Source organism: Lates calcarifer, linkage group LG1, assembly GCF_001640805.2.
Source record: "Lates calcarifer isolate ASB-BC8 linkage group LG1, TLL_Latcal_v3, whole genome shotgun sequence".
Lineage (NCBI taxonomy): Eukaryota > Metazoa > Chordata > Actinopteri > Centropomidae > Lates > Lates calcarifer.
The window spans coordinates 12,652,305-12,663,672 of record NC_066833.1 but is presented as its reverse complement, the minus strand read 5'-3'; the positions used below and the strand labels follow the sequence as shown (position 1 = coordinate 12,663,672).

The 11,368-nt window shown below is 40.7% G+C and overlaps 1 protein-coding gene across 1 annotated transcript in view; it reads right to left on the bottom strand.

Moving 5' to 3' along the window:
- Positions 1-77: 77 nt before the first annotated feature.
- gtf2f2b (general transcription factor IIF, polypeptide 2b) overlaps positions 78-11,368 on the bottom strand; it is a 37,939-nt gene continuing 26,648 nt past the window's right edge. Inside the window, exons 5-8 of the mRNA XM_018701679.2 lie at positions 7,138-7,219; positions 5,372-5,471; positions 2,903-3,046; positions 78-2,083 (exon numbers count right to left, since the gene is read on the bottom strand). Of these exons, the coding sequence (XP_018557195.1) occupies positions 1,949-2,083; positions 2,903-3,046; positions 5,372-5,471; positions 7,138-7,219 (461 nt within the window). The 3' untranslated portion in view covers positions 78-1,948. The remainder of the gene's footprint in view (positions 2,084-2,902; positions 3,047-5,371; positions 5,472-7,137; positions 7,220-11,368) is intronic.

The following is an 11,368-nucleotide window of genomic DNA, read 5'->3' as shown; positions in this document are numbered from 1 at the left end:
CACACTAAACACAAGGTACATACATTGTGTTTGCAAGTTACATGAGAGTAATGTTACATAAGTTGTTGTAACAACATGCATATCAGCCTCTTGTGGCTGAAATGATTATTACAACAACAAACAAAAAAAAACCCACCTAAAACCAAAACTTTTTTCACCTATTTTCACAGATGACAAAAAAGTAAGAACTTTAATCTAAGAAAGATAATCCTAACAATATCTTTCGCCTGTTTGTAACTCACAAACACAAGGGGAAATGCAATTGGATCAGACTTAGGAAATGTATCACCAGAATTTTTTTTCTTTGCCCTTACCTTTCAGGGCTTCCATACATAGGACATTGGACTGTGAGAAACAACTTTTCTCAGAAGTCTGTCTGCTGCGAGAAGCTCAATGCCTCAAAACTTCCTGCTGCTGAGATAGAGATAAAACTGAAATACTGGTCATTGGCCAAACATCAGTTTGACAACATCTTTTGACAACTATGTTGTTGTGCTGTTCATTTATCAAAATTCTGAAGATTTTCTGTGGAAAAAAAGTTTTTGAAAGAAAGAAAAAGCATGCTCTATGTGGAACTCTAAATGATAAATGTTCAATCTTGTAGGCAGACATAAGCAAGAAAGGAAGGCCGCCTACTTCAGAAAATGTAAAAGGATTCTGGGTCACAGAGAAAAATTATTGGTCCAGCTGATTTTAAAGGAGTAGTTTATTTATTAATATTTAAACAAAGACCTGATTCTGCAGGACATGTTGCATTGTTTATTTGCAACAGTCATGAGGCACCGGACCTGTCTGTCTGTCTGCAAGCAAGAGAAACACCATGAATATTACTGAGGATGACTGAGAGGAGCTAGGCAGCCTTAACTGAGAACAGTGGTGAGAGTGTCAGCTCTCGTTACCAGGCTGATATACTGGTATAGCTCAAATTATTTATGTTACATGAAGAAACATGAACATGGGTCTTCTGATGTGACCTGACATCTGTCTGTGATGTCTACTATAACCCCTTTCATTTAAAAAGTGTTATGGTTAAATCAAGTAAATAAAAAAAATTTTTAAAAAGTTCAACACCCCAGTCAAACGTTTGCCCTTTGACAGCCACTGACACACAGGTGGTGAGGGTGTGGTCAGACTCTCAACATGCTATAAATTTCAAAGCAGCAGCAGCAGCAGGTTTCTCCCCCATTTGATTTATTGTAAACATAGTTAAATGCTCCCCACAGTTGCCATAGTAACACTAGTAGAAAGGTGTACCATGAAACTGAAAATGTGTTTTCAGGACTTTTTTTTTTTGCTCTTTAATCTTTGTTTTTCTCTGATTCATCACTACAGGTGAAATTTACTGTCAGGAGAGGATGTCTTTTATTTTCCAAAATACACAAAAACATCAGTGCTATTCACACAGGACATACTCATACATGTCCTGTACTAGCTGAACAAACAAGCCAAGAAAAATCTTCTGTTGACCACAGCTTCTGTCCTGATACTAAATTGCTATTTACCACCTTTTAACTGATTAAACTGCAGCTACTTCTCACTACTGCCATCCATTCTCTAATGGACACTGCATTTTTAGATTCAGGCAGGAGAAGTTGTAAAACAAAAATGCAACTTTGACAAATTCAAAAACACGATGTTACATTACTGTTAGAGCTGCCTGTTCAGCCACACAAATAGATACAAAAAAAACCTAAATACCAGAATACCAGTGCTTCAGCCTTCTACATTTTTAATGACTACTTGTGTTTTCAACTGGTTATTCATTTCCTCAACTTCCAAGAAACCTAAAACACATGCTACATATATATCCAATGAAGATTATCTCCATTTGAAAATTGCTATAGACAAACCCAAACTCCTTACAAACTAACTAGCTGAAAGCTCAAGTGCTCTTTTCTCATATGATGTGATGAGCATCGGCAAACGGGCTCCGAGGCTCCTGCTGGAACTAGGCCGTCTCCATCTGCTCCTCTTCCTCAGCAGACTGGTAGTGGCGGTACTCTGGCTTCAGCTCCCAGGTGCTTTTGTGAGCTCCTTTGCTGTTGTACGTCCCAATTTCCCTCATTATTTCTTTCAGGTAGGTCTGCACCAGACAGAGGAGAAACAAGGTTGAAATTTACAGATTATTTCCAAAAATGTCAAACAAAGGTTTTTGACAAAGGTTTTTTGAGCCTTATGCTCATTTAAATAGTTATTTTTCTGCAACCAACCTTGCTTCACATCTGAAACCTGCCTAGACCTTCATTTCTGTAGTGACGGGAGCTATAGGGAAGCAGCAGACAATTCAGTAGACCATGCTGAATATAAGAGGTCATACTCTCCAGGCACCACTAGGTGTCTCTGCAGAGCTTACAGCTTACTCGAGCCACCTCATGAATAACAGTGTGATGAATTTCAAGACTTTTCATAATGGGCATTTCGGTTACTTTAGTTCAGTTAATTTGAGTGTTAGCCAAGTGCTTCAGGAGAGAAATGATGGTGTGGAGCGTATTGCAGCGTTTGACTCCTACTCAGCCGATGGTTATGCAATCAGATGCAATCAGAGGGAGAGGAGGACCTCGAGGTCTCATCAGCACCTACACATTGCTGTTCTCTGCGAGCTGGAACGAATCCACTGCACTGTATCGATTCATCCCGTGTGTGTATGTGTGTGTGTGTGTGTGTGTGCAGGCGCATGTTGGCCCAAATTTCAGCCACAACAGATAGTGTGGACAGGCATGAGCGTCATGCTGTGGGCGATATGTTCAAATTTAACAAAGCAAGGTGGATGGTGGGCAGGTGTATTGTTTTTTTGGTCTTCCCAGTTATATTGTTTTGTGTGTGTGTGTGTGTGTGTGTGTGTGTGTGTGTGTGTGTGTGTGTGTGTGTGTGTGTGTGTGTGTGTGTGCAGCGTTCTACCCACCACAGGTTGTTTGGTGATGTCCACTAGGTCCTTAATGTTGTAATACTGGTACTTCTCAAAGGCAAGAAAGAGCATGTCCAACACGACCTGCCTCTCAGCTCTCACCATCTTCCCCTCTGACTTCTTCTTCTGCTCATGCTCCAACTAAAAAAAAAAAAAAAGTATGTTTGTGTATTTAGTCCATAAAAAAAACTGGCTATTATATTTTATATTTTGTTTAACATTGAACTTGCAACTAATTGTGCTGAGCATATATGGACTCCAGATCCTGGATCCAATTATTTGACCACTGGTCAAAATTCCTGTGAATAGTTAAGATGCCTAAAAGTTTAGGCAAGTTCTTTTCAACATTTGAAGAAAGATTAGTTGATTATTTTAGTTTTGGGCATCCCAAGATATTTGAGCATGCACTTAAATTTTTTACCAAGGTCTCAGACCTTAGCTTCATTGTTAGGAAAGGCCAGATGATACAAATTTAAGTAGCCATGGGCCCCCCTAAGGAACTGCTACAACACACTGAAAATTACAATAATTGATGTCCAGGAAGCAGGAGATGGCTAAATGGTTTCTAAGGCAGCAGAGCCTTTTCAGATTTCTTCAATTCATGATGTATTAAGAGAGCGCAGTTAACAGGAGTGGTGCACATCAAGTTGAGGTCTGGAAGACTGAAAGACAAGTTTCACAAAGAACTGCTCATAGGATCGCTAGAAGGAGAAGGACCCCTGTTTGACTGCAAAAGACCTTGAGAAAGATTGATCAGACTCTGGAGTGGTGGTGAACCTGCAGCGACACCTGCACAAATATGACTTTCATGGAAGAGTTATCGGAAAAAAAACCTCTCCTGCATCCTCATCACAAAATTCAGCACCAGTTTGTAAGTTTGTAAAGGAACATCTAAACAAACCTGATACATTTTGGAAACAAGCCCTGTGGACTGATGAAGCTTAAGTAGAAGTTTTTTGGCCATAATGAGCAAAGGTGTGTTTGGAGAAGAAAAAAGTGTGGAATTTCATGAGAAGAACTCTTCTCCAAGTGTTAAGCACGGGGGTGGGTGGATCATGCGTTGGGCTTGTGTTGCAGCCAGTGGCACAAGCAATGTTTCACTGGTAGAGGGAAGAGTGGATTTAATGAAATACCAACAAATTCTGGAAGGAAACATTATGCCGTCTGGAGAAAAGCTAAAAGTGAAGTCCTGCTTATACAGTAGGATAATGATCCTTAACACACCTCAAAATCCACAATGGACTACCTCAAGAGGTGCAAGCTGAAGGTTTTGCCAAGGCCTTCACAGTCCACTGATGTGAACATCTTTGAAAATCTGAGGATAGACCTCAAAAGAGCAGTGCATGCAGGATGACCCAAGGATCTCACAGAACTAGAAATTGTTGGCAAGGACGAATGGGCTAAAATCCCTGAAACAAGAACTGAAAGACTCTCAGCTGCTACAAAAAGCATTTACAAGTTGTGGGTTTTACTGTGTATTGACCATGCTGGCTGGATGTCCTTTGGCTTTGGGCTCTTTTTTGTTTTTCATTTTGAAACAAATCGAATAAAAAAAGTAATCTTGCTTAAAATATTAAAGAACTGTTTCATCTCTAACTTTATACCTTTTGAAAATCAGATCTTGATTGACCAGGACTGCCCAGACTTTCACATGCCATTGTAATTTTTTGTCTATTGGCCCATTTTTTTAAGTCAACTACAGGCATTTTCAAACCCATAGTTTATTTACTATGGTCTGAATCAGCAGATGAGTTGATAAATTTCCCTGTACTTCCTCACTAGTCCAGGTCAGACCTCAACCCGTTCTCCTGCAAGCAGCCGGCAACTGCTGATTTTCGCTCCTCCACATCCCAGCATGCAAAGTGCACCAGGCCTCGGGAGCTATTAAGCTCAAACTAGCAGAGTACATCTTCTAGTTGTATCAAATCAAGGGTGGATCACACCACAACTGAGCTGCTCCATAATGAGTTTGTGACCAGACTGAGACAGCTTCCTCTAAGAGGGTTCACGGTGCAGCTGTTTTGCTGCTGCTACTGTGCTCAGATCTGCCAAAATAAATTGTGCTGAAGTTGACAACAAAGCAGAGAACATCTGTTTTCACAGGCTGAAAAACACTGAGCTCGATGTGGGAAGCTGGAGTGCAAAAAAGTGGCAACCTGCAGAGGCTAAAATACCCGTTATCCTGCAAGAGTTACAACATCCACAGATCACAAAATATCCAACAACACTGTATGATGTGCAGCAGGTAAATTCGATTATAGGTAAAATGTACAGGTTGGCTCTGCAACAATCTCCAGTACCTACAACTGTCTTTTACTTTCCATCACTTAATCAAATCAAATGGATGACGACATGTTAAATCAAACTAGCTACACACACACACACACACACACATACACACACACACACACACACACACACACAAACACACACACACACACACAGCCTTGCTGTGTTAGTTCTCACATTGAAATCGTGGTTGGCCACAGGCTTGTAGACAGTAGTGACGGCTCTCTCTAGCTGCTGTGACAAACGCTGAGGCTTGGTGGACTCTTTAATCTGCAGCCTGAGAAACACACACACACAGAGGGAGAGAGAGACAAAGCTTTGTGTTTTCTGGATCTAACTTGATCTACACTGACAGATGTGCCTGTTGGCACAAAGCAACTGTCAGCACCTTAGGGTTTAACTCACCAAATAAGTAATGGCAGCTGCTTTCTATTTATTTTTTCTTGACTTTCATTCATCCTGACTGAGCTGGTCATTGAACATATTTTGTTTAGGTTGAGGGCCAGACACAACAACAAAGATTATTGGCTTGGAAACGTAACGCACTGCAGCTGCCATAATTCCCATGATACAGAACATTCATAATGATATATCAAGTACTAACAATAATGCTAATGAAGCCATTAGTAAAGCTTACTGATGCATTACAGACTATTACATTTATTATTTACATACTTTTTTGTCTTTTCTCCCATTTATATTTCATCCTCCATACTGTATGTTAATAAACACAAAATCTAAACTGTAAATACCAATAATAGTAATAAAGAAATAAAGACAGATATCTCTCTAATTAACACATCTGTCTTTCATCCTTAAGATGCAAATACTGCTTCAAGGATTGGATTAGATGAAGTGCTTTATCAACAGTAGGAAATCTGTGGCTAAGTTTCTACAAAACTGTTCTTGAATTGTGTCCACACTCAGGCACACAGACACCACCATGACAACATAATGCCCTGTGTATCCTGTAGCCTGCCATGGTGGAGGAACATTTGTCAGCTGCCATCCAAATGGGAGATTATAAAACTGGAGTGAAAAGTGAGGACTGTCTTTGTCAAGTCTGAAATGAAACACGACTGGACAAACCTAAGTCCAGTATGTACTTTACAGTAGATAAATATTATTATCACATGACATCTAGGAAGAATCTGGACCAGATGATCTCCGCACACCCCTGAAAAGACTGTGCTCTCTGTGATGGTCAGGAGGCAACAACTTTTAATACTGTCACAATCAAGAGCTTTCCTGTGATGAGTAATGTGTCTCACTGATTTGATGGCTGACACAGAAAGCAGACTGTGTTGTGTGTTTGCCTTGAGTTGTATTGTAGTGGTGCATCTGCCACAGTGATGCCGTTGCTATAGCGATACCATCCACTAACTCTGGCTGGAATAACAGATTCCGATAAAGAGGAGACAGAAAGCAGTAAAAAAATAAATAAATAAAAGACAGAGTGGACTCAAGTGTTTAGTGTACACACATTAACAGTTGCAGTGATGCCCCGTCAACTTCTCTACTCCTGCTGGAGTTAATTCACAGCACTCGAACAGATATTTTGCGTTGTCCAGGGGTGAAAGAAGCAAATTCGACAGCACAGTTTTTAGAAAACAAATGCTGCCCTGACCACTTGGTGCTTTTGTGTCGACATTTGTGCTTATTATTTTATGAATAATTCATCTGTAGTCCTTCTGCTCTTTTACTGTAGTGGAAATGCTGTGGAATATTACAGACATGTTACTGTTGTCAGGTGCATCAACTTTAGGCTCTTTACTTATATAGCTCATCAGCATCCTGTTACTCTTACCCACAATGCAGCTATGAAGCAACATAGGTTTTAAATTCTTACTTGATTTGATTAATTCTGAGACCTGTTTAGATCCGTTCAGTCTTTTTTTAAACTGCAGCATTTCTAAAGACGAGCAACTCCAAAGTTCACTCACTTCTTCAGCTTCATGTAGTTTTCGTTGACGACTGGTCTGCATTCAGCTCTGTGCACCACCATTCCCTCCAGACTGATTTCATCTACAACAAAGACAGTGACTCAGCTGATCAATCATGATCCAGACACACAAACACAGACACACCGAGTTTGTCAAAACAAATGTCTTTGTTATCTACAGTTTGTTGTTGTTAAACTTTTTAAAATATATTTGTCATTGAACACCACAAAGTTTTGTTACTTGTCTTTTGAGTTGTTTTTCATAAGTGTATCTGCTTTTGACTGTGTATTTAATATACTGTAAGTAATTTATTTCTTGCTCTTATCTTCCAGATATTAACGTGTGAATTCTTAAACCTTTTTTTTTTTTTTTTGTGAGGCGACAGTTCTCTTGAACTTTGAGCTTTGGCTACCAAAATCTGAGCAGTTCATCCTTGAGTCCAAGCGAATGTTTGTACCACATTTCAAGAAATTCCCTGAAGGCATCACTGAGATATCACATTCAGAACGAGATGGACGGACAACCTGAAAACACAACGCCTCCAGCCACGGGTGTTGCCGGTGCAGAGGCGTAAAAAGAGAAGTGTATACGTAAGAAGAATCTAAGACATCCTCCTGACTGAGCCCCAGAAGAGACCAAGAGCCCCCGCTCTCACATAAGCAGAGCTCAGCAGAGATGGGGCAAAGAGCCAGAGAGACAGTCATCTCTGCAGCACCAGGGACCACTGTGGAGGAACCAGAGCGTTACTCAACATGAAGTCACACTCACAGTGGAAGCTCTCTGTACAGAAAATAGGGAGAGTATAAATAACCAGGTGAATCGTTGGATTGTGCTCTCGTCATTTTTGAGCACCCAGAAGCCCCAAATCGGACCTGAAGCCGACTAAAAGTCTGCATCCAGATATGAAGACTGCAATTTGCCAGCACCTCCCCAGTCTGATTTGAAGCAGCAGGAAGAGAGCGTGCGAAGAAAGAAATCACTTAAATGCAGGTGTGCACAGCTTGCAGACACAGCCTCAAAAACACTTGTAGCTATAACTGCTGTCAGCTGAGCCTCCAAAGAAAGTCATGAAATGATCATGTAGCTCAGGTCACTGAGTTTAGTTTTTATTTTTAACAAAATTGCGAAAATGTATGATTAGGAACACGTGTCTGTGTTCTCCTGAAACCTGATATCAGCATTTTCATGATGGCACTGAACCTTTCAGGTCAGTACTGTCCAGCCTTGAACCAGTTATGTTCCAGTCAGCCTTCCATAATCCATTCACAACTCGCAGCTTGACATTCCCAGCTATTACTGATTCACCTTCAATATGGTCTCTTCATTTGTTGCATTTATTTTTCAAGCTGTTCTTTCATGAGGTGCTTTAGCCAATTATTCAACTATCCAACCCACAACCTTTTTCCTAAACCATTCGAGGACTCTTCTGGTCCTCTTCTGGCATTATCGCAAGCTGATTTCATTGTTTTGGGGTTTTTTTATTTGCAAATTTTGCATCTACTGTCCGTGAAACGGTGGAGTCCAGTTGGTGAGCGTTGGCGTTACATTGGACAACAGCTCTGTCTATTGTGCATTGTTGTGTGATTTGGCATCGTTTGCAACTGGACACACAACAAAAGTCCAATAAGTCACTACATTTCAGACCCACCAGAGGAAAGACAGACAGAGAGATGCACAAAGGGCAAACAGACAGTAAGCCTGTGAAGAGGCATTGGTAATGAAGAGAATAACTCTGAAGTCAGCGTTAGAAAATCCTCTGCAGGACATGTGCCAATTCCCTCCCTGGTCTATGTGCTTGCCTCACTCGCATCCTTACCCATTGTCTTTGTCCCTCCCTCTTAAAATGCGGGGGAGAGATGCAAAGAAAAGATACTAGGAAAAGACGTCATCTACAGTGACGTCAGTCTCTGATGACGGAGGCACAGCAGGATCCTTGCCTCAAATGTTCTCTGGTGCCTTTTGTTCCTTAGCCTGCTTTTCCACTGATGATGTGATTTACTGTGCAAACAGTAGTAATGCTAAGGCACTCATTGTTTTATTGAGGTCCTCCCACATAACAAGACAGAATCTAAAAAATCTTTGTCTCTGCGTGTCAAATTAAACCTAATGTACTTCTCTGCTCACACTGGCTACACTAGAGCCATTTCTACTGGCAGCAAAGCATTTTTGTAGTCATCAATTATTTATATCTGCATTTACTGAAGCTGTGTTAAAGTCGCTATTTCAATGATTTATGAAATATTGAAATAATGGAGAAATAATTTAGTAGCTTATATACATTTGTAAAAAAAAACTGAATTTATTCATTTACTCCAAATATAAACTACACCGACAGACAAAACATGTTTATTGCTGCTTTACGGTTGTTTTATTTATCAGGTCCACAGTTAACATTGTGTATTTTCCACTGACTGATAGGATAGCAAGTAAGAAGATAATCTACAAGTTAAAATACACACAAATTCAAGAAATAGTGCTCAACTGGAGGAGGCACGTTTGTTGACTCAGATCTCCACTGTACTGTACTGTTTTGAGAAGGCCTTTTTCTGTCTCTGACTTATTGGTATTGGTCAGATGTTTTTGTTGTAAGTGGCTACTTGGAGCCATTTTTCACAAAGTAAACCTGTAGTAGTACCAAGTTTGATGTGTCCTGGTAACCCAACATAACACATAAGGCTGGGGTTGTTTTATATTTTTATATTGTCATAAATCCTATGAAAAGATCAAAACCAACAATGTGTTTCAAATTTCCCTAACCTATCTCAGCTCACTGGTTCCTATTTAAGACTTTAGCAAATGGGAAATGAGGACTTTGTTAGGGACTATTTTCATCAATGGATTAATACACAAATGGTGCACCAATGAGTATTTACAACACCCGTGGTGATTGTAATGAAGGAATATGTCACCCAGTCTAAGTGTGTCTCATTGATGTGTTTTGAATGGTTCTGGACCACACCTGAGCTCTGAGCTACAGAGGGAAAAATATACATCATCAGGCTGTGGCTCCACAGGTGGAGGAGTACTTGTCTGTGGGATCAATTCATTGTTTTCTTTGTTCTTCTCATGGGATTTTTCTGACAACAATAAAAATGCACAATATTCCCAGCCATGTTGTTTTCAGTGCTCAATCAAAGCCAAACAAAAGCATGTGCAAACAGCCTCCGGTTGCCACAGCAACCGCCGCACGCCACCTGACATCACGTGTCACGCAAGAGTCTGCTTTTAATCTTGAGATAACAAATCCTTTTGCAGCATGTGTCACAGATCTCACTAATGTTCATCTTTGCCTTTTCCACAAATGGATGCAATTATGTGCAATTATTGGCTGGTGAGTGCCAGAGCACTCGCCAGCAACATGTCTAAAAACACACCCACACACACACACACACACACACACACACACAAGAAACGTGTGTGTGTGTGTGTGTGTGTGTGTGTGTGTGTGTGTGTGTGTGTGTGTGCGCTCAGGACCCCTGAATATCCTACCCTAACGTCCCCTGTTATGCAGCAGTCATGGTCAATCAGGGTCAAGAAAAGAGGACTGATTCCCTCCTTCCATTCAAGTCTTCCTGTTCCTTGCTCCAGAGTCCAGAGGGACACGTGCTGTATGTGGGAGAGAAATTCCTTTCTAAACATGGACAGACACACACACACACACACACACACTGCAGATAGAGAGAGTGACAGAGATAGGGCTAGAGATAGGTAAGTGTAACTCAAGGCTTGTGTGTGTGTGTGTGTGGGAGGAACACTTGAGATAAATAGTAGACTTCTGCATGTTGGCTTCACACTGTAAAACTCTTAAGTGCTAGATCATTGTTGTGGTCCACACCTTTACCAGACATTCAATATCCTAATTTTCCTACGCACCTGCCATTCAGGCTGCGTTAGACTCTATTACTCTCCATCAGCTCAAGACAAGTCAGTGCTGAGATTTACTCATGTACTTCTTCTTTGTCAAAATGTGTTGACTACAATCTCCACAATGCTGCTTAAAAGCTAACAGTTCAGTCTGACATTTGTGTGTGTAATGCTAGTAGTGGCTAATATAGCCTTAAGCCTCAAGTAGAGATGAGGAGCGTGCTTCAGATGTCCTGTAAGCTCACGTCTTTATAACTGCACGCCCTCAGATTTGTTTGTTTGTAATGTTGTAGTCTGCAGCCCCAACTGATGACTTTGTCTGACTTCATGCAGCTCCCTCTAGAACAACAGAAGACTTTTTTCCCCA